Genomic DNA, 23,192 nt, shown 5'->3' on the forward strand with positions numbered 1-23,192 from the left:
GGTTTTATCAGGACCCAGAACACAATTCCTTAGCCTGAGGGGGTCTGATCTTCTTTGTGAGATGTAAATGCATGACATTATGGGCAGAATGGGTGCTGCTTAAGAACCCAGATAGATACAGAGCAAGCATGTGGGAATGATCAGCATAAAATATTTCCTTTTAATGATGTGCACACTTCTTCTCCTTTGAGGGAGAACAGTATGTGCAGTGAATACTTCAGCACATTTTTCTAGTGATATGGAGGTCTTGATCTGCTGGTGAGGGCTCAGGCTCAAGTGTTATTTGTGTCACTGTCAGCCAAAGGTTTGCCTCTCCATTGCTCTGTGCATGGAAAATCCTGTGCCAACAGCAAAACAGAAACAAAGTCCATGTCCATGTGCTCACCATTTGGGTAATAACCTGAGCTGGAAAAATGGGCTCCAAACTTCCTGGGGTTTGCTCCTCTCTGCAGCCAACACCAGAAATCTGTCCTAAAGAACAGAAAGAGAGGTATTAGTTTAAACAAGCATTCCTCAACGTGCACATGAAACAAATCCTGGGAAGGGAGCAAAGCTGGAGCTGTTCTTACTTGCTACCTCCTTTGCAGGCTTTAATTGCACATTATTCATTAATCCTTTGCTCTTCTGAGCAAACAGATCTGTTTCAAGACACTTGTATTACATAAAAAGCCAGAAACCTTTCTGGATGAGTGTTTATACACATTCACCCAAGGGAACGCTGCTGGTCCTCATTTCCCTGTGCAAGTGCTGTGCTAGAACTGACAGAAATTAGCATCCCTTGTGTGGCTGTGTTGAGCTGGTTTTGACATTGGTTTTACAAAATCCACATGGGAACCTCAAGATAATTGCCTGGAACACTCTCAGGAGTGGCACTTGGAGGCAGATGGGTGAGTATCTGCAGGACTGCTTGGAGCTACAGGAGGCATCTCACTGAGGAGATCCCTCCTCTCACCCCTCAGCATTTAATTTTGTGCCTGCTGTCACCCCCCTGTGTTTGCTCTGCTGTCAGACCACATGAAGATTAGATATGCAGTTGTGGCTCTACAACTGCACTGACCACATGATCATCAATGGACAGCATCATTCTATCCCTGGCCATGAAAACAGGAAGAGACTAACAACTTGCTGCAGGAGAGGGCAAATTCTCCTTGTCCAGGGGTTTGATCTCTGTAACACAGATGCCATCATGCTTAAAATGGGAGAAAAGTTATCCAGAAACAGAAATGAGGGAAAGAAGGGTGAAGAAGAAAATGCAGGGAGCACAGAAATGAATTCACGGGTCCATCACTCTCAGACTGTTGGCTCAGGAGAATCAAACACAACTATTGCTCTGTTGTTCTTCAGCAGCTCTGTTGTTTTCAATTCAATAGGAATGAACCCTGGTCCCACAGGGAGTGGAACAGGGTAACTGGTGCAGCAGGGAGACCTTTTGAGCTGCATCTGGAGCCAGACTAACAACTGGCCCAAGTCGTTTCTGATAGAACAGTGCCAAAACCAGCTCAACATTCTTCACCTCCCCTGAGCTCCTGCGGGGACAAACCTGGCTGGGCTGTGCTCAGCCTGGATAACCCAGCTGTGGCAGGACCCAAGCCCAGCAAACCCACCGGGCACTTGCCAACCTGCCACGTCTGAGTTCATGAACTGCAGCTGGTGCTGGCCCCGGGTCCCATTTTCCCTCGACATCCCGAGCAGAGCGAACCGAGCCTCACCACAGAGCCTGGGAGACCACGGGCAGGAAGGGATCAAATTTTCCACTTTTGCCTCGAGTGTGTCACCACATCAGCACACAACTGCTTCGCCTCATGCCAGTGTGTTGGGTCACACCTCATATTTCACACGATAAAACACAGCCCAGTGATGCTCAGCCCTTCTCTTGCCGGCCTGCTGATATTTATGGAGATAGCAATTACCAGGAAGGCAGGATTTAGGGCATGCAAAGGGCTGGTGGTGGCACAGAGCCCTTGCTACTGGTGGGTGGGATTGCTTTACCTCTCCCTGAACTCCAGCCAGGCCACTCAGCACATCTCCAGCCACAAGAAGTTTCCAGCTGTTTTGGTTTGAAGCACCAGAGGAGGGGGAGAAGCGGGGGAGGCTCTATCAGCTCTTCCCAGGGAATGTGGTTCAGCTCCTCGCACCTCATCTTTGGTCAGGAAACTGAGATGGGGATAGGCAAAGCTGCTGAGCCCACTTAGACAGAATACCTCAAGAAAACACGCAGAGCCAAATTATGTCTCGCTAACTTCTCCCAGCCCAACACCTTCCAGAGCTCTGCTGCAGGGAAGGCAGGGCAGCACTGGGACCTTTTCCTTGGCCCCAGCTGTGGAACAGCTCCTGGGCTCTCATGTGCTCTTGTTCTCAATGGCAGAGAAAGCCACTGCTGTGACTGGGACACTGAAGCACCAAGAATAGCAAATTCAGGCAGATCCCAGATTCCACGGCCCTTCTACCCAGGGTTTCCTGCTGCTGAGTGATTCTGACAGCCTCTTCTGTGGAATTTAAGAGGGACACAGTGGAGAGAAGCCAGGGTGAACATTCCCATGCAAGGAAAATTAGGTGGCTGTGTCAGAGTCACTGGCACAGACTGGATCCAGCCCTCCCTAGGGTGCAACAATTCAGCCACAGGTCTCTGGCTTTTTCCTGCAGCTCAGCTCAGGGTTTGAAGAACCCTGAGCCCTCTGTGGTCAATAGTGGATGTACTCCAAGCATGGGAAGATGTTGCCACCCCCAAAAAACACAGCCAACAGGCCCTGGACTACCTTCCCAGCAGGGATACAACAAGGGCAGCACAGCACAGAGATGAGGCCACACACCCTGGAGAGCACAGAACCTTCTAGAACAGCCTACACACAGCAACAAGGAGGTGTGAGGTCAAAATGACCCTGTGCCCGCTCTGCCCACCGCTGACATCACTCACTCCTGACATCATTCACATCCTGATCCTCTCCAGCAATGGGGATGACTGGAGAGTTCAGGGCACATTGAAGGAGGTATTCACTGTCACTGGAGAGCAGCTGGAGCCCACAGACAACAGCTGAGGGCTCCTGGCCTAAATCCAGGCACGGGGACATCAGTGGGAGGTGAACTAGAGGAGTCTGGGCTGTGTGAGTCATCCAAGAGCAGACATCCATGACTCCAGAGGGATGAAACAAGGGCAGCTTGGAGAAAAACCAATTGTTGTGGTTAAACCCAGCAGGCAGCAAAACACCACCCAACCCTCACTCAATCCCCCATGGTGGGATGGGGAAGATGGCTGGAAAAAAGGCAAAACCCGTGGGTTGAGACAAAGACAGTTTACTAGGACAGAAAAGGAAGGGAAAATAATAAGAATAATGATGAAGGAATACACAAAACAAGTGATGCACAAAGCAATTGCTTATCACTCACTGTCAAATGCTCAGTCAGTCTCCAAGCAGCACTCACCACCCCCTGGCTAACTCTCCCTTTTTTTTTTTTTTTTTTTTTTTTTTTTTTTTTTTTTTTGTCCAACATGCTGCCACATGGTCTGGAATATCCCTTTGGTCTGTAGGATCAGCTGTCCTGGCTGTGTCCCCTCACAGTTTCTTGTGCCTCCCTCCAGCCTCCTTGCTGACAGGGCAGCATGGGAGGATGAAAAGTCCTTGGCCACTGCTCAGCAACAACTAAAATATCAACAGTATTGTCATCTCAAATCCAAAACACAGCACTGTACCAGCTACTAGGAAGGAAAAAAAATAAATAACCTTCTTCCAGCTGAAATCAGGACATTGTCAAATCAGCATCACAATCCCTTGCCTCAGTTTCTTCAAACTGGGAACAACAGGATATGTTCCCACAAGGCTCTGGGAAGTGGAAGTTCTCAGATGGTGGAGACACACTGTAATTCTTTTATCTGGGCAACAGAAAGAAAAGAGAAAAAAATAAAATCTGTTCATTCCTTGGGCCTGCTATTCTGATGTTCCTTGCAATCCCTCTGTTTTGAGTTCAGATGTATGGTCTGTTCTGGGCTCTTTGGTCTTTGCCCCTGCTGTAATGCTATTTATGGCAGAAAGGGGATTTCATCATCTCCCCATGGCCATTCTCAGCAGCCAGCCTTGCCTCCCTCCCTGCCTTGCTCCCCTTGGTCTAATAAACTTCTTTTGCTTGGTCCAGTTTCCTTCCTTGCACATCATCTCTTACATCATCTCTGTACTTATCTCAGGTTCTATCATTTCCTATTTCCAAGCACCTCTGAGAATAGCAATAAGCATCACAGTACAGCAGTATCTTGGCATAACACATCAGCTGCAGGCAGTGGTTCTAAGTGACAGAAAACCAGCCTGGAAATCTAAGATTTCTTCACCACAGGACACCCACTTGGTAATAACTTGGCACCAGTTCATTAAGAAAATCAGTATTTACAGTTCCTCACCCTACAGGAAGATCTAGGCCAAAAAAAAGTGAAGATTTGTTAAGTAGGACCCCACTCTTACATGCCCTCTGCTGCTCCCAACTGGCATTGAAGTTCCCTCGTTTCAGAATGATTTATGGCTAAATGCTATCATTATAAAGCAGAACCAGACTACTTCTGTGCAAGATAACACTCATTAGGCAGACTTTCTGACTAGATTTTTTTTTCGCTGTTTCATTGATTATTTTTACATTGTAATGTGCAAAAAGCTATTCATGTCTTTATTAGCCTGACTTGTTTCCTGGGTTTATGGAAAAGATCTTTCTTTGATAACAGTTGTTATTGCTGGAATGAATGTCAGACCATGATCTACTGTAATACATCTTTCTGAATTGCCTTCTCTAATTTTGTTAGTTGGAAAAAGAAAAAAAAAACATCTAATTTAAAGAGATAAAACCTTCTGGAAGTGGAACATTGCCACTAATTAGGATAACAAGAACACAGGTATGAGTTGCTGGGGATACTGGAGTCTAAGCTTCTTTTTCTAACACAAGAGGAGGCATATTTTTCTGGAACAGTCTTTCTTCTCTTACTGAAATTCTGCTGCTTTGAGGGAAATTATTGACATTAATCTCTTTATCCATGATTCCCTTAGGAAAAATGCTGACCAGGATTCAGCAGCTCCAGATTCAGGTTCTGGGTTTGCTATAAATACCCTGCACGACCTTGAGCACGGCACTGTTGTTCTGTGACTTGGTTTTTCCATCTGTAAAATGGCAGGAACGATGAATCCTGTGTTTTATTGCCAGCTCTTACATTACACATATCTGCAGGAGAACTGCTCACTGAATCTCCTCATGCCCTGGCGCCTCATCTCTAAAAGGGCAATAATAATACTTCTCTTGTCTACTTATTTTGACTACATTTTGTTCATGTTTGGATGTCCTTGAAGTGCTGTGGGAGTTCTGCCCCAGGATGCAAACAACACATTTCTCTTCTCTCTTCCTGCAGGCACGGTGCTGTTTGACCCTTGAATGTCTGCTCTGTTGTCTGTGGAGGTTTGACCTCTCAGGGAAAGCTGCTCTGTCAGTGACTGAACTGACTGACTTGCACTGAAGCACCAGGGAAGCACTCACAGAGTGCACTGTGGTAGATAAATTGCAGGGTAGCATCATCACTGTGGTCAGTAGCAAACATTTAGGGGACAGAGTTTATTGAATTCACACTATCTCTGCACATGAACATCTAATTACTGCTGTACCTCCAGCCCCACAACTTTTGCTCAGCTAAGAACCCCATCCATGGTGCCAGGAGTCCCACCTGGATCTAAAATTATATATACCTTTCAAGGAAGAGACCACTAACACATTTTTATATTTGACAACTCAATTTGAAACCAGAATATCCCCACGTGACTACTGGAGAGAGAATTAGGGTAAGCAGAGATATAAATGTCTACAATGAGCAACCTTTTATCTTTGCTGCAGAGGTGACCTACACCGTGGTGACACAGAAGATTTAATATAGTGCCCAGCTGAGGGAAGGAATTTTGCACAATATTAGATGACAGAGTTGTTCCATTGTTTAAGTACCACAGGCATTATTATTCTGTCACGAGACTGGGGTACAAACTCACAGGCTGTGCCTCTCACATCTGCCTTTGAACAAGGTTGCCTGTGTAATTATGTATGTGAAGTATGTCTGCCTGTAAACACCAAATTCATGCAGCTGAATTTTGATTAAAAAATTCCTCCCAGCCCTCCAAGCAGACACATCAGTCTTCACTGCCTACCCAGCTTAAAGTAAGACTTGATTCCACCTGGATTGATTGCATTTCAGTAGCAGGGGAGGAGGACAGACACATTTGCAGGATCCATTCTACCATTTTTCAATGTGCAGAAGAACAGCTGAACTCAAGGCAACACTTGACGTTGAGCAGGAAAGGACAGAGCCCCTTTAGAGACGTGAATTTCTTTCTCTTTATTATTTAAACATCCATTATTTAGCGTCTCTGCACGACCAAATTATTGTTATTTTTCAGATGTTTTTCTGGAATTCGTTAGGTTCCACATTCTGCTGTTAAAATGCTGGTACAGTTGGATCAATATGAAAAGCCAGTTTGTTCAACAGCATTTCAACTCCAGGCAGAGTTACAGAATGTCAGCTGCTTGAACCCAGAGAAAATAGCAGTTCTCCTCTGTTTATGTTTCCAATGGGTGCATTCAGATTATAGCTCATCAAAATGAAGACATTATGAGCAACTATGTCTGATTTTCTTGTAAGGAAGCTGGAATACCAAGAGCTGGTTGAGAAATCAAGGGACTGAATTTTAAAAGCAGCACAGACTGCTCTTGTTCCCATCTCCCTGCCTTGCAGCACCATCTACAGAGATGGTGTCAGAATCACACCCTCTGCAAACCTCGGGAAGCTCCAGTTCCCTGGACAAACAAACCCTGGCTCTGGGATTAACCTGCTCAGGAAACTGCGAGTTTGGCAGCCCTAAAACCTGAGATCCTTCTGCAGCGAGATAAAGGCAAGAATATGATTTTCCCTCAATTCCCAGGCAGAGAATGCACCTCTAGCAACGACAGAGGTAACCCAGAGACTTTGCTGGTTTTTTTTCTCCAGAAACTTTCCTGCAGAAGAACTTCTCTGGCAGAGAAGTGTTCCTTCTGCAAAAGGATGGTGGGATTTTTCAGAGCAAAATGCACTTCACGGTCCATTAATCCGGAATTTGGCACAAGCTGATTGCTCAGGCTTCAAAAGAGTGCAATATTTCACCTCCTCCGTGTATCTACTCAATTACACAAGATGAAACATCCTGGGGATTGACCTTCATCTGATCACTGGAGCATAAGGTCTGCTTGCCCTTCACATGGCCTGGGTACCCAAACACTGATACAAGGGTGGGACCACAATGAAGGAGTTTTTAAGCACAAGCAAAAGAATTTGTAGTTTAAAAGCTGGAGTTTGGAATATGTCTCTGATTAACTTGCCATTAAAAAAAAAAAAAAAAAAAAAAGGTATGCTTATCTATTCACCTCGAAATAGAATGTTCTTCTGAATATGGAGTGGTTTGTTCCACCAGAAGCCAGATCCAAATGCCACAGTAGTAACTGGAAAGCTCCTCACCAGGCCCTGGCTGTGGGAGGAGGTGGGTGCAGGAATGTGTCAGTGCAGGCAGCATTGCTATCTCGTGTCTCACTGGGAGCAGCTGGAGAGAACAGGCATTAAAAAAGCAGATAAAAGGGCAAAGGGAGACACAGGCTCCAAACCTAGAGCAGTGGGCTTAGGCACAGACATGCAACAGCCCTGAATATTACCAGTACACTCTTAGGAAAATGTATTTAGGGATGTGAGCTGTCTTAGAAGGGGAAAACATCATCTGGGTTTTTTATGATCGGATCAAATGCAACATTCTAATGTGGCTGTTTGCCCTTGCCAGGCCTGTAGGGAGGACACACCAGGACCCAATTCCTTTGATGGTTGAACATATCCTTCTGATTTGCAGCCTACATCTATTCATTACCAGGACAAACAGAACTACAGCTCTTATGTGTTATGAAAACCAACTACCTTACAAAGTCATCAGGTTAGTCCAGCACTGTCCACCTTCAGTAAATAAATCCATGTTGCCTTTTAGCCCATTTGTCTCTGCTATCATGTCTGCTATTATTCTTTCTTGCTAAATTTATCCCCAAGCCTTGTATTTTATTTGGATCAGACTTGAATAATTTTTTCCTCTTTTTAAAAGCTGGAAGAATTTTTCCTGTTCTCAAATTGTGTTGTGTTGCTCATGCAGGGATGCTGTTACATAGCCAGATATAAAGTGCTCTTGGATGTCTGAGTCAGAAATTAGAATATTCCAGCTGAAAGGTGTCTATAACGATCATTTAGCCCAAATCATTGTCGCATTATGATCTTGATGATTTGTTCCACTTGGATGAGGTAATTTCTGTCTCCATGCATTCATTTCCTCTGTGTACATTTCCACTACATATTATACATTCATTTGTGTCCTGCCTCTCTCCCTTTCACCACCTCTCCCTCTCCTCTCCTTCCTCTCCTACTACGTATGCCTGAAGAACATTTTGCTATTTGTTTTAATTTCCTTTGCAAGATCTACCTTAGCTTTACTTCTGGCACATTTCCCTTTATGCCTACACTTCCTAACTTCTAAGACGTCGTTTTCTTTGATTAATCCTTTTTCCATTCCTTCCACTCCTATTGCATATTCCTAATATCCACTTTGAAGTGGTTATTCACCAAGTCTGGATCCATTCCTTGCAGAGTTTTATCCCTCTGTGTACAAGTCCCAAATACTTTTTATAGCCCCTGCACAAATTCCAAGCCTGCCCAACATCCAAAAGTTTTTAAGCTGGCAAAAATCAGAAAGCAAAATATGTTAATTGCTGCTGTGTACCAACTTCCAGAACATTGGGCTTCCTACTGGGTTCATGTTCTCCACCCAAATGAGATATTCCAAAAAGGTTTTTTTTCTAAAAGATCATGGCAAGACCACCAATGGCAGGAGAAATTTCTCTTGACCTCCAGCCATGGCAGCAGTGCCAAGAGAAGGCAGGAAGGTCATTAGCTGTTCTCATAGTATAAAAATTGTTACAGTAGATTAAAAATTAGCATGAAGAAATGAAGCACACACATTTATTTTTAAAGCCTTTGTCAGGCAGCCAAAGCGAAAGCAGATTTCACCAGACCACGAAGAATGAAATGTGTGTGTGTTGGTCCTTGTATGGTTCGAGCTTATTTCCTTGCTAAATTCCAAGTTTCAGGTCTCTCCCACTGAGGCAGAAGGGCTGCTCAAGAGAACTCCCCAAATATCTTATAATAGCAGAGGGATTTTTTTTTTCCTCCTATTTTTCACGGTACAAGTTTGCCCAGGTGGTTAAATAAAATGAGATAACATTTCCAGAAAACGTGGTTCTGATTATAGTCTCTGTTCCTACCACATGTGTAAAAACTGGTTGGTTTGGGAGGGAGTTTTGAGGATTTAAGCAAAGGAGTCTCCTGATGATCCCTGGGCAGCAGCTGCCCTGGCTGTGCTGGGCAGTGGCCACTGCAGTTTCCATGGGGGATTTGTCAGATGTCCCTTGGAAATAAAGAAAGGCATGGGATGCACCAGAGGGAGCCCAAGCCTTGTGTCACATCTGCCCCACACTGGGACTGACAGAGCAGCCGGGAAAAGTCATTTTAGTCACCGTGTTGAAAAATGTCTTCTGAAAAGTCAAACCTCATATTGTCATTTTAAATGGTTTGTTCACTTTCAGGGAACATGGTGAGGTTTGAATGGTTGGGATCAGAAAAAAAAAAAAAAAATATATATATATATATATAAGCCACATGTCATTGTTTGGAAAACAGAAAACTGACTGGAAGCAAAGGAAATGGAAGCAAATTGACTGGAAGCAAAGGAAGAGGTGGGAGGGATTCAGAAGAAAAAAACCAAATGGGATGTGGGCATGGATGAGGTGTTGCACTGGGGACGGACTAGGGATAGATGTGGGAATGGATGTGAGATGGATGGAGCACGGACTTGGGGATGGACATGAAGATGGACATGGGGTTGGACAGGGGATGGATGTGGGGACGGACTGGAGAAGAGCATGAGGATGGATGTGGGGATGGACTGGGGATGGACATAGACATGTGGGGACAGCTGTGTGGATGGACATGGACATGGACAGCGGGATGGCCTTGTGGATGGACATGGACATTGGGACAGATGGACATGGATGTCGAGATCGCCTTGTGGATGGACATGGACATGGGGACAGATGGACATGGATGTCGAGATCGCCTTGTGGATGGACATGGGGATGGCCGTGTGGATGGACACGGACATGTAGATGGACACGGACGCGAGTGTTGCTGCCCTGGCCCCCGAAGGACACCGGAACCCTGTTGTCGCGGCCGCGTAGCCGGGCGGAGCGGCGCGGGCGGGCGGCCGGAAGGCGGCGGGCGCTGCACAACGCGGAAGTGCCGGTGCGGGCCGGGGCGATGGCGGCGCCCGGCGGCCGCGGGGGCCCGGGCTGGGGGGTCCCGGTCCCGCCCAGGGCCGGCCCGGCCCCGGCCCTCTGAGGGGTCCCGCTCACGGCCCTCTGACGGGTCTCCGTCCCGACCCTCCGAGGGGCGGCCGCCGCGTCTCCGCGGGCCCCGCGCTGGGCTCGGCCCGGCGGGGCGGGGGGCCATGGCCACCCGGCGTCTCACGGACGCGTTCTTGTTGTTGCGGAACAACGCGGTGCAGAGCCGGCAGCTGCTGGCCGAGCAAGTGAGTAGTTTCGGCTCCTCCAGCCCTCTGAATTCACGTAGCATGGCTGCTGCGGTGAGTCTCCTCCCTTCATCCTTCTGTACCGGCCGCGCCCCGGGCGGCCCCGCCGTGCCCCGCCCGCCCCGGCCTCACCCGCCCGTTCCCCCTGACCCTGAGCCCTCTCCTCAAACCCCCCCGGCCCCCGACCGTCCTCCCCCTGCCCCTCCCTCCCCACCCTGTTGATTCCTGTTTTCCCACTCCCTCACGTTAAAGGAATAGAAGAGATCTGCGCGCTGCTCGTGTCTCTCTTCTCTTCGTGCGTAATAAATCAAATGCTGGTCTAACAGCTTCGTGTTGGCGTTGACAGGAGGTTTTTGATGCCTCCTTACCTCCAAAAAGAAATAAATTCATAAAGCAGATCTCTTCTATTCCCCTCACTGTGGGCACTGTTAAATACACTGGTGTAGTTTATTCCCATTGCTTAAATTTATCCATAACGTGTTCCAAATATTCATTACCCTTTTTATTTATCCCTAAATACAAATAATACTCGAACACATCTGTGAGAGAGGGGAGTCAGTAGATTCTAGTGTAACTCCTCTTTGCAGAAACTACCTAAAGTTACTGGTTCAGAGGCAATTTCTGTAACTTTTTCTGGGTTTTGAGCTAGTCAGGCTGTGATGGGCTGCTTGGCAGCTCAGCTCTGCTCAGGTTTTCACACTTTCTGATTAAACTCATCATTTATTTGTCATAGCCACCAGTAAATATCTGCTGGCAGTCTCATCACTCCAAATTGCTTTACATTAAAGCATTTTTGTTAGGAAAAGCTGTGCTTCCTGTTGCTCTCCATGCTCTTTGTTCATTGCTAACTTTATTACACCTACAAGCTGTGTATTAAATTGCATTTGTAGAACAGGAAATGTCAACAGTAATTTGTATTTTACGTGTGTACTTTGGCTCTGCATTTAGTCCTTGTTCATTTTTAATTTTTTTTTTTAAATGTCACTTCTGTAGATCCTTGGGTTTTTTAAAAATATCACCTAGAAAAAGTGGTGATATTTTGAACTCACTACTCCTGAACAATGAAACTTCACTTTACTCAGCAGCCAGTGCAGTAACATTTAGCACCTGCATCAAATATTTATTTGCAGTGTTTGTTAACCTTAATTGAAGCTTTTTGCAGGGCTGCTCACTCTAGTGCAGTGGAGGCTCTCAGTGCCTGGAAATGGTCCATCTCTGCAGTGTAATTTTATAAATAAAGGAGTAATTTTTGGCCCTGGTGGGCATTTCAGAGTCCCACAGTCACTCCAAGTGAGCTGTTCCAGCAGGAAGTGTGACACTCTCAGTGTGAGTTGTTTGTCTTCCATGGTTTTGGGGGCCTGTTGCTGTCAGAGTTGCAGGTTTCCCTTGGGTGGTGCCCCCAGGCAGAGCTGCTGGGTGCCAGCAGGGCAGGGTGGCAAATCTTACCTGCAGGATTTCAGCTTCCCTGACTTCATCCCCAGCCTCCTCCTCGGGAAATCCTTTGCTGTGAGAGCTCTGGCAAGAGTTACATCCCTAAAGTCAGACAATCAAAGCAGCATCTTTAACAGTAGAGCCCTGTTCCAAAAGGGAATCTTGGGGAATCTCATAAGAGATCATCAGCTGATGCTGCTTTGTTAAACCACAAGGGTTTTTGTCCAATTTTAGGTCTGACTTTGTGAATCTTGCAGTGAAATGTCTTTTGCTCACACACCCCCTGCCCAGTGCAGGGACTGATGATCAGGGGAGGTGCAGATTTGTGTCCTTGTGTGTTTTTTCAGATCTCTGCAGGGTTAATGTTCCCTGAGAGCAGAGCACAGCTCAAGTGTGTACAGAAGTGACTGAACATTTCCTTTTGCAGTTTGATCCTGTGAGAACTGGGGTGCTTTTCAATAAATGTCCTACAAAAGCTTCTCTGTGCCCCCTCCAATCACAGTCAAACCCAGAGGATGCTGCAGTCAGACTGCCCTTGCTGTCATTCTTCACTGTGTTCTACTGCAGCTTTTCTGCCTGACATTTCAGTATTTAGAAACCTTACTTTGAAAAACAAACCAAGCTCTGCACTTGATTTCTTATGTTCTTGCTGTTTACCAAGGAACTGAAATATTTCTTTTAAAAGTTGGTGCTTTAGGCAAAATGCTGACTTGAAATGCAATATCATGATGTATTTATTGATTAACCATGTCTCAAAAACCAGTTTGTTTGTTCTTGGTAAACCATCATGCTTTAAAAATAAATCAGTATTTTCTCAACTGACCATGCCCTATATCTGTCCTATGTCTCTTTTTTTTCCCTTTTATCTTTTGCTGTCTCTAACTGGATGGGGCTGATGGGATCCACAAATCACTTCAGGAGCTGGATGAGGTATTGTTTTTCACTTTTTATTCTGCCATGGTGCATCTACATCACTGAGCTAAAATATTCTTTCTTTATTCTGCTGATTTATAGAATTTCACTGTACAGGATGAAATATCTGTGCAGAGTAGAAGGGCAGAGAGAAAACAAGCATTTTGTGATGTTACATTATGAACAAATAAATATATGAACCAGTCTGACTTACTGTGCACACGTGGGGTGGAGTGACTTTGCACAGTGAAGTCATTAACTATTCTTCATGCTGTGCATAAATTATGCAAACTTTATTGATCAGGAAATAAGGTCAGGGATAAAGAAATTGCTTTCAAGAAAGAGTTGCTCAGGAAGGAGGAGGGATTGTTTTTTAAGAAGGGATGGGGTAGGGAACCACAAAACTTTCCAGGCCTGATAAAGGAAAATTACAAATTTGGAAGAAACTAGGAAGGGAAGAGGTTGTATGAAAGCCTTCCCAAGTTAGTTAATGTTTCCCAATTAGTTAATGTTGTAAGTGACATAATTGATGATCATCTCCAGTACTGCCTTGGCTATTTGTGTTTAGCACAATTGAATTATCACTAACTAAGTGATTTAGCCATGTCAGTTTGCAAGAGTGTTTGTTCTTCAAAATAACCTTGTTTGAGAACAAGCAGTTAAAATTTTGGTTTATTCACTTTCAGGGAACATGGTGGGTTTTGAATGGTTGGGATCAGAAAAAAAAATAATATATATAAGCCACATGTTGTTGTTTGGAAAACAGAAAATTGACTGGAAGCAAAGGAAGTGGCAAGGAAAGGGTGGGAGGAATTCAGAAGAAAAAATCCAAATGGGATGTGCAGCCAAAAAAACAGATCTCAGATGTTTTTTCTGAGATTTTCCTAAATGCAGTTTTCCAACTTGCCAGGCCCAATATGAACTTTGCTGCAACACTGGCTGTGAATTGTCCCATAGAAATGTACCAACATGAGAATTACTTGAATTCTCACTGCAATACCATCTTTCCTCCTGGAAATTTTGCTAAGAATTTATTCTGAGGGCAACTCTGAGCTTTCAGATGCTGTAGGAGGTGGGAGGGTGTGGGTCATTAGCCCAGAGGGCCAAACCAGGAGATGTGACGTTTGCTTACGATCAAACACATCTCTGAGGTTAATTTCTATGGGAAGGCACACAGGCACTTTTTGTGATGCTCAAGGGTTTGGATCTAATTAGAATCAGCTAATTGTCTGTGTTTCCCCCCTGCAGCTGGCTGATGACCGCATGGCCCTGGTGTCAGGGATCAGCCTGGACCCCGAGGCCGCCATCGGAGTGACCAAGCGTTTGCCTCCCAAATGGGTGGACGGGGCAGACGAGGTGGGTGCTGTGCCCTGGCACACCCAGCACACACCTGCACTTCCTATAAAGGGATTTGTTAGTCTTGTCACTCACATTCCCTCAGTTTTGTAACAGAGATAGTATTGGAAGAAAGATTCAGATAAGATTTTAGTTTGAATTTTTGTTTAAAGCTGGTGAGAGGTCCAGTTGAATAGACCCTAAAATGGTGGAGATGAGCAGTTCAGTGTTTGAAAACAGGAAATATTAGTGTTTCCTAGCAGAAGAACTTTCCTACCTGTGCAGTCTGGATGCCTTTGCAAGTTATGGAAATATTTAGACAAATGCAAGGGAGGGATTCTGGAAGCATCCAATTAAAAACTCCAAGTATGTGGAGTGTGAAGCTATTCTTGACTTTAAGAAAATCCTTTTTTTTAAATGTCCACTCAGACCACACGTTGGCTCATCAGTTTGTGTGGACAGAACCCATTGTACAAAAAGATGCTTAGTCTCCTTTTTACTGCTATCATAATCATCCTTACAGATTTATTTTTAATTGCTTGGTTGAAAGCACAGCATTTAACTTCTACTGCTGAGTTGAGGCCATTCAGTTTCTGACAGACTTGAAGGTGTGACCTGAATTTTCATTTATTTTTTTGGAAGTTGGCTAAATCTCCTTGCTGTGATGCTGTATAATTATAAAAATATTATTCCAACTTAATGAAGCATATTTGAAAGCAGTAGTCTTGTCTAAGATTAGTGAGTAGGTTTTAAAAAGTAGCAAACTCAAAGTCTATTAAGAGTATTCAGTTTCTTAGTCACTTTTTATGTGGCTTTTAATAATATTTGGTCTGCCTTTTATGTTACAGATTTCTCTCAATGATTTTTGTCTAACATTTCTCAGAACCTTTTCCCCTGAAGCATGAATTAATTCCCTTTCTTCCCGTTGGGCTTTCTGTTTTAGATTCAATATGATATTGCCAGGGTTAAACAGAAGATGAAAGAATTAGCCAGTCTTCATGATAAACATCTAAACAGACCCACACTGGATGACAGCAGTGAGGAGGAACGGGCAATAGAAATAACAACCCAGGAGATCACACAGGTACAGAGTGCTTTGGGTCCTAAACCTCCATCTGGCACATCTTTAATGCATTAGGATGAGGCAGTGGTTTGCTCTGAGCAAAGGAATTATTTTGTGATCAGTGTTGGAGCAAGCCAGAAGTCCTGGGCTCTGCTCTGAACTTCCCAACAAGTCATTTAAACCTCCCTGTTCTTTCCTTTACCTGTTTGAATTTCTACTTGGAACAAGACTGGGAGATTAACCAAATCAAATTTACAGTTATCTCAGAGAAATCTCTGTCTGCAGATGTCTATTCTAAGGCTTGCAGTCCAGCTAATTTTAATGAAGCAAATGTCAGAGGGAGTTGTGTTACTCTGCTACCTTGTTAGCTTGAAGTTATTTGTTCATTTATGTTCTGTTTCCATATCTTTTTAAACATTGCACGGGGCAAATTAAGAAATTACTTTTTAAAATGTAGAAATCAAAATATTAAGAAATTACTTAATTGAGAAAAATTAAGAAATTTTTAATTAAAGAAAAATTAAGAAATTACTTTTAAAAATGTAGAAACCAAAATATTGGCCTTCAATGTGGCACTTTTGCAATGTGCTGTTTAAGGCCCATGCTGCTGTGTGTTTTCCCACTAATGGAATTGTTCTCTCAGTTATTCCACAGATGTCAGAGAGCAGTCCAGGTGTTGCAGAGCAGGTCACGCACTTGTACAGAACAAGAAGCTCGTGTTCTCAGGAATGTAGTGTCTTCCTTAGCACAGTCCCTTCAGGACCTCTCCACCAACTTTAGGCATGCACAGTCTGACTATCTCAAACGTAAGCATAAGAGATGTGACAGTAATCATGGGCCCCTGCTGTGCAAAGCACTCACTGAGCTGTGCTTATTTTCTTGGTTGGGAAGACTGAAGCACAGAAGGGTTAAGTGATGCACACAGGAATAAGTAGAGGTTAGAATTGGAGAGTTTCTGGTTCACAGCCCATGTTCAGACTGCTTTGTTCTACTTATTTTTCTTGTTGCTAAATAAGAAATGTCATAGTTGAGCATGTCAACAGAACAGTATTTCATCCATCCACATTTTTAATGCATTTTGCTCCTCAAAGCAAAATGTGGTTTGGAAAGATGAATCTGTTACACTGGAGAAGCAGCCAGTGGTCTTCAGCCATGATAGCTGCTGCAGATGGCAGGCTGTGACAGATAAAGCATAAGAGCTAGTCTGTGATAAATTAAAATTCTGCATCCATAAACAGATTGGAAGTGGACCATTTCTGTTTAAAAGTAAAATTTTGTTCGATTCTGTTTTAAGCTGAGTCAGATTATTTTAATCTTGAAAGAAACCCACAAAAACTTTATTTTCAAATTTAGTGTTGATATTTCTTCCTCCTGTGGTATAAATGGCACAGGTGGAACTGAAGATCATTAGACAAGGAGTGTTCCTAAGAGACATTGATACAAAATAGCCTGGAGTGATCACACATTAAGGCTCTTAACCTTCCTAAATTTTTAACTTCATGGAACATAACAACTTAAAAATCAGTCTTTCAAGTCTTGTTGAATTTGTTATGCTTTTGTTAAATAATAAGCCTGACAGTTAGAATTTAAATATTGTGATTTATGTCATTTACTACTTAGATTTTCTTTTTTGTGCTTTTCTGTCTGATGCTTCAGACCTTACCCTGATTATAATGTCCTTAAATATCATGCTCAAGCATAGTTTGTCTTTTACAGGTATGAAGAATAGAGAAGAAAGGTCCAAACACTTCTTTGACACCTCAGTCCCACTGATGGATGATGGGGAGGATGATACACTTTATGATAGAGTAAGTTGTTTTCACACTAATTCAATATGAATTGCATTTTCTCTTCTCAGATTACAAATATCTGTCTGAGTTATGAAATCTTATTATCCTTTTAATTATTTCTGATATTTTCATGCTGTTAATATTAGCTCAACATGTAAATCTTGTATTTCAACAGGGTTTTACAGATGACCAGCTGGCATTGGTGGAGCAAAACACGCTGATGGTGGAAGAGAGGGAACGAGAAATCCGTCAGATTGTGCAGTCAATCTCTGATCTCAACGAAATATTTAGGGACCTGGGAGCAATGATAGTAGAACAGGTACATTGACAGCACAGTGGTAGTAAGAAATGGGAACATTCCATGTAGTGTTAAGGCTTCCAGACTCACTTCTCCTAATTTCTTCATGCTCAGGTTTCCTCTGCTTGAAATATGCCACAGGCTGAGTTAATAAGTAAATAATAATTCAACTGGTGATGTGTGTTAAACTTTAAAAAAAAAAAACAACAACAACAAAAAAAAAATCTAAAGCCAAAGTTTTCTTGGTTATTTCTCCCAGAGATTCAGTTTATGGTAAATGTGTCAGCCAAGAGCAACTGGTCTGGAATCAAGATGATTTTTAGGGATGTGATGTGAGATGGTGACAGAGCTGCTATTAGAAACTGAGCAAGGAACTTGTTTGTTAAAGTCCCAACTAGTTCTGTAAAAGTTCACTGTTTACATAGTTCATGAGCTGTTTGCTGTGAGTCTTGTTAATTACTCTGCTGCTTATGATAACATTTGCTTTATGGAGTTCATTTAGGTTCAATTTGGTGCTTGTTTTCTCCATTTTATTTAGGGAACAGTTCTAGATAGAATTGACTATAATATTGAACAGTCATGTATGAAAACTGAAGAGGGTCTAAAACAACTGCATAAGGTAAGCTGATGGAATACTTAAGCCATTTTGCATATCTAATAAGCTTTTATAATTAAATAGCTATTAAGTTAGTTTTCAATTAGACATTGTCCCTTTTAGAAATCTCTTCTGTACAGTATGAAATGTCCAGCTGTACCTTAGGAGGAATTTTCCATATAACTTCTGTTAATGTCATGCTTGATGCCTCGAGTTAATTTCTTAAATGACTTTCTGGGCATCCAACCAATGTGCTTTGATATTTATATTGCTGACCTGGTGGGACCTGTCTGCAGTTCCTTCTCTGTTTGAAAAGCCAGGCACTTGGGAATAGGGCTGGTTATTGGGTACCTCACTGCAGATTTTAGTTTGAAAACATTATCTCAATCACATGAGCAGAAGGAATAATTATTAATGTTTTCTCTTACCATCTCTTAACACTTGTTAGATGTCAGGTCCAACCTCTTGCTTTAATGTGAAGCTTTTGCTATGAACACCTACCTGAAAAGTTTTAAAAACATTGATCTTAGCAGGTCAGAGTTTTGTGGTCATTTTGTTTTGGTTTTATTTTGAAGGCTTTTTAATTAAAAACAAAATACAAACTTTGTTTTGTTTAGCTTCTATTAGTAGGCTTTCATTTAGCTTTTGGACAGTTTTCTCTATGTTATGTCCTATTAATTCCCTTGGGAAAAGGAGGAAAGGGATGAGAAAATATAGTTAAAACAACAAAGGAATGAAGCAGAAAATTTGAGAACCAACTCAAAAATAAAGCTTTCAGTTCTAATTGAAATTAAATGAAAATGCACAGCTGACCAGGTACAACAAATGTGCCTATTAAAAAAAAGGAAGTTTGTTGTGAATTTTAATGCCCTTCAAATATCATACAGGAATCTTATTTCAGCAAACTGAGCCTTTAACACGGTTAAAGTGCACTTTTACCTTCTGGTGCAGATCAGAGTTACTGTGTGGAAATTCCCACAATATACATTGTATGAATTGTCAGGTTACCAAGGAACAGTTTGAAATACATGGACTTCATTTACACTAAACAAGAATCTGTACTTCAGCCTTGCAGAAATGTAATTATAAACCCTTTCCTCTCTGTTTTATAGGCAGAGCAGTATCAAAAGAAGAATCGGAAGATGCTCGTTATTTTAATTTTGTTTGTTCTAGTAATTGTCCTTATTGTTGTTCTTATTGGTGTAAAGTCACACTAGGTTTTTTGCTTCATTTTTTCTCATTTTTGGAGTTTCTGTGAACTTTTTTCCCAATGTGAATGGATGGACCTGCACTCCAGAAAGCTGCCTTTGAATGTACGAGCCCTTGTGGTGCAACGTCTGTGCAATGTTTCTGTAGAATTCTTCAAAGTACAAGTTTGGTGATCTGTGAGATGTTTGTAAGGATTATATGGAAAATGTCAGGAAATTTGATGCTCCCACACAAAAAAAAATTGGCTTTCTATACAGAGGTATTTTGAAACAGTACTTAAAAATAATTAAAAACTGAAGTTTACCAGTGACTACAGTAATTAGTGTGTTACTGTGAACAAAAATGTGTTGTCTTCTATATTCTTATGTCATAATTGTTACAGGCTTCAAATTTAAACCATGTTACTGAGTCAATGGGACTGGACATCAAAAAGTGATCTTGATGTAAAATTTGTTGAGACACAAAATTGTTTGATTGAATGCCCTTTCTTCCAGACTCAAAAACTCTAAAGAACTGGATGGACAGCTAAAAAGGAAAGCTTTTAGCAACCAGAACGTAATCCAACCCCGTGATCTTAATTTAGATACTGCACCATTACTAAGAATCAGTGGTACTTGATCTTGTAAATAACAAGATGTAATCACTGGCATAATTTAACATGTTTAGTTAATTAAAAAATTTTCTGAGCTTGAGTAATCATGGGAATAATTTACCTTCATTGGGATGATCATATATATTTTTCATGCATTATTTTTTTAGTTTAAAGTACAGACATTACATTAAAACAGTGAAGTTAAGCTGAAGAAATGGAGTAGAAAATCAAAAAGAGAATCTCTCTGGCCTGCTGCAGTGGGTCTTGGATGTTTCAAACTGTAGCTGCTGTATAAGTTGTTTATTTTACAGTGCATTTGTCCATATGGGTTATGTTTTTGTATAAGAAGTGGCTTCACTACAGGACATATTACATCCATTTTCCCTGACAGAAAATTCTCTTTCAAATGTCTGCCTGGAAGAGGACATTTGTGGTCTTTTACTGACCATCAGAGATGTCATGCAGGGCCTTCAGTGGAGAATTTGGTGTTTCCGCTGCTTTTTTCAGTGGAAAACTTTGCTGCAGGCCGTGCAACAGAAATTAAGGCAACATATAAGTAATAGAATACTCTTAATTTAATTCAGGCCTGAAGTGGTGTGCAATTGTAGAGGCCTTGTCTTAATATTTTTAATATTGCTTTTTTATATGTTTGGGTTTGGGGTTTTTTTTTCCAAAGGGACTGTAACTTCCTTCATTTTTTTTCACTGATACAAGTGCTCCCCACAGACCTGCAGAGATGCTCTGCTCCAAGCCCCAGAAGTGCAGTTTCAAAACACTATGACACTGAAGTTGCATCTGTCGCCTGCCCCGAGTTTCTTTACTCTATGCTAAAGAGGACTTGAGACGTGGCTTTAAACTGACCATTTTCAGGGATGGACCTGAAAGCAAAGACTGCAAAAATATTGAAAGCCTTGGCTTTTTGTGGGGCTTATGAAAAAGCTTTGTACCACTCTTGTTACCTCTAGAGAAAGGGGATGTTGAACCACCAAAGCTGCCAGTTCAAACACTTCATTGAACTAGTGAAGTAAATTGGTGAAAGGAAGAATGAGGCTTGTGTTGGGTGTGCAGCTCCCCTGTTCTGGTGATAGATCTTTCAATGATCATGAGTAAAACTACTGTTCTCCCTTGTGCTGTCTGCATCACTTGGTGTGAAGCAGCAAATTGCTATAATTTAATATACTGTATTTGCAACCTTCTCTCTAACATGAGATCGTGTTATTTATTTCTGTCTTGACCGGTGCTTTTGACATTTTATCATGGCAGATGGTTTCAAAGAAATAATAAAACACTTCCAACCTAATTGGGCAATTATTCTTTTTTTTAATTTAAATTATAAACTGAAACATACTTTTGTGATGTTAACATGTTTCTGTTGTTCATAATAAAGTGGCAGTGATGTGAAATATCTTTTTTTAAAAAAAGTAACCTTCAGTAGCACAATGTCATTTGCATTGTTGAGAGTTGTTTCCCATGAGTTATGCCCACTGTCTACCTATTTTCTACCCAAATTCTGTATGAAGAAATGCATTTTTAATGAGGTTAAATTCACATGTCAAGTGCCCTGTATAACTTGAGCTGGAATTTCTTGAAGCTCGATTCTCTTGAGGAAGAAAACTCGGGACAGGCTGGATTCTAAATCACTGCTGGTGTGTGGCTTATTCTGAGTCACTCTGAATAACTGTCAGCAGTTCAATCAAACCTGATGCTGTGCTTGGTGGGAATATCCCCACAAAAGGGGATCTGTCTGTGCCTTTGGGCAGTGAAAGCCCAGAAAAGCCACAGCAGCTGCTGCCTCCTCAGGTATTCCAGGAGCTGCCTGAGCCTCCTGCCTTTGCTTCTGCCCAGCCCTGGGAGACCTCTGTGTGCTGCTGCAGGCAAAGCTGGGACCCTCTCTCAGCCTGGGGCTTCTTCGTGGCTGCTGGAGTCTTCTCAGCCTGTATGGAAGCTCAGATTCCTTGCAGGAGAATAGAACAGCCTGGCTAAAGTATCTCCCAAGGATTTGTGTCTCCTCAGCTGGTGGGAATGGCCTGTAAAGCTGTTGGCTTGTACACAGTTTCTCCATTAAAATGCATGTCAGCGTGCAAAAAAATGAGCTGCAACTTGTTAACACAAGTTAATTATATGCTGAAAGGACAGTATTAAAAGCACTGTAGTAGCAAGTTTATTTTTACTGCAAGTTTACTCTAGAAACTGAAAAGTGGAAGAATTGCTGATTTTTTTGGAATGTGCTAAAAATTGGAGTATCTACACTTAATGTCACATTCTCTGCCTAGATTGCATTAAGGTCTGCTTTTATGAACCACAACACAAAGGAGTCTTAACTCTTTTGCTTAAGTGTTTGGAAACTCTGCTTTTGGTGCAGCCTTTCAAGATTTTAAGTTCTTGGATAGGTGATATGCTTTCTATATAGAAAACCCCAAACCAAACAGCCGCCTTAAAGACAACTCATTAAAACAGGGAATTCATTATAATATTGCATATTAATTATGATGGATTGTGTAAGATTGCATTTTACTGGCTTAATTCCATGAATACTTGTAGAGGATCAATAACTGGAACATAGGTCCTTGCTGAGCTTCTGCTGAAGCTCAGACCAATAGAAACGTTTGCAGCTGCTGGTGGTGGGACATTCACAGGGAGTTTCTGTAGATAAAATTGATTTCCTCAGTCCATTCCCTTCACAAGGACCCTCCTTTGCTGCAACAAAAGGCTTGTGGGTTAGGTGAGTGTTTCCTACTGTGTTATTTGCTTTTCAGATGCTGTGGATTCAGGGAATGTGCTGGTTTTGGACTCTCAGAGCAGCAGGAACAAGCAGATTTTGAACTCAGTGATTGGGAGCTCACTGCCTGGAGGAATCTTTGGAATGTCTCAATCCTGAAGTAATTGCTGTGTGTCTTCTCACTCCCACGCTGATCTTATATATTGGGATAACAGTGGACCCCCGAGCAGTGTATTTTCTGTGGCTCAGTAAAGACACTCGTTAAAGTTGGAGCCTGTATATTGAGTTACTGTCATGTCTGTGAAGGATGCACGACCGACCTCTGCAACAGATGTTCCTACAACTTTTATTTTCAATAAAGTTTCTGTGATGTCCCTTCAAAGACTTTAAAAAGTTGGGGGTTTTTCTGGAATTCAGCCTGGCTTTGGGGGGGGGGGGGGGGGCGGGCGTTGGGGGGTTTTTTAGATGTATTTCCATTGTGTGCATCAGAATTCACTTTTCCCGCGTAGGTGGAAGATTGCACAGACCTTCCCGGCTTTCCTGGCCGCAGATCAATGAGCATCATCAGCTCCCCCATGGGATGGCCACAGCACCGA

The 23,192-nt window shown here is 42.6% G+C and overlaps 1 protein-coding gene across 3 annotated transcripts; it reads left to right on the forward strand.

The window, feature by feature from the left end:
- The first annotated feature begins 10,555 nt into the window (after nt 1-10,555).
- Nucleotides 10,556-21,280, forward strand: STX16 (syntaxin 16). Of its 3 annotated transcripts, none has more exons than XM_083873473.1 (8): nt 10,556-10,652; nt 14,244-14,351; nt 15,274-15,414; nt 16,037-16,199; nt 17,110-17,201; nt 17,359-17,502; nt 18,020-18,100; nt 19,189-21,280. In XM_083873473.1, the coding sequence occupies exons 1-8, from the start codon at nt 10,572-10,574 to the stop codon at nt 19,291-19,293; spliced, it is 915 nt and encodes a 304-aa protein (XP_083729599.1). In that variant the 5' UTR covers nt 10,556-10,571; the 3' UTR covers nt 19,294-21,280. The 3 variants fall into 3 exon arrangements, with proteins under 3 accessions (XP_083729599.1, XP_083729598.1, XP_083729600.1); XM_083873472.1 differs by having other exon boundaries at nt 10,557-10,706; XM_083873474.1 differs by lacking the exon at nt 10,556-10,652 and adding an exon at nt 12,996-13,013.
- Nucleotides 21,281-23,192: the final 1,912 nt, after the last annotated feature.

Source organism: Zosterops lateralis, assembly GCF_965231275.1.
Source record: "Zosterops lateralis genome assembly, chromosome: 16".
Taxonomy (NCBI): domain Eukaryota; kingdom Metazoa; phylum Chordata; class Aves; order Passeriformes; family Zosteropidae; genus Zosterops; species Zosterops lateralis.

Excerpts from the sequence above, each read along its gene's own strand:
- STX16 (XM_083873472.1), top strand. The coding sequence starts at position 10,572 with ATGGCCACCCGGCGTCTCACGGACGCGTTCTTGTTGTTGCGGAACAAC. Across the intron at positions 16,200-17,109 it reads ACAGTCTGACTATCTCAAAC|GTATGAAGAATAGAGAAGAA; the intron begins GTAAGCATAAGA and ends TGTCTTTTACAG. Across the intron at positions 18,101-19,188 it reads GTCTAAAACAACTGCATAAG|GCAGAGCAGTATCAAAAGAA; the intron begins GTAAGCTGATGG and ends TCTGTTTTATAG.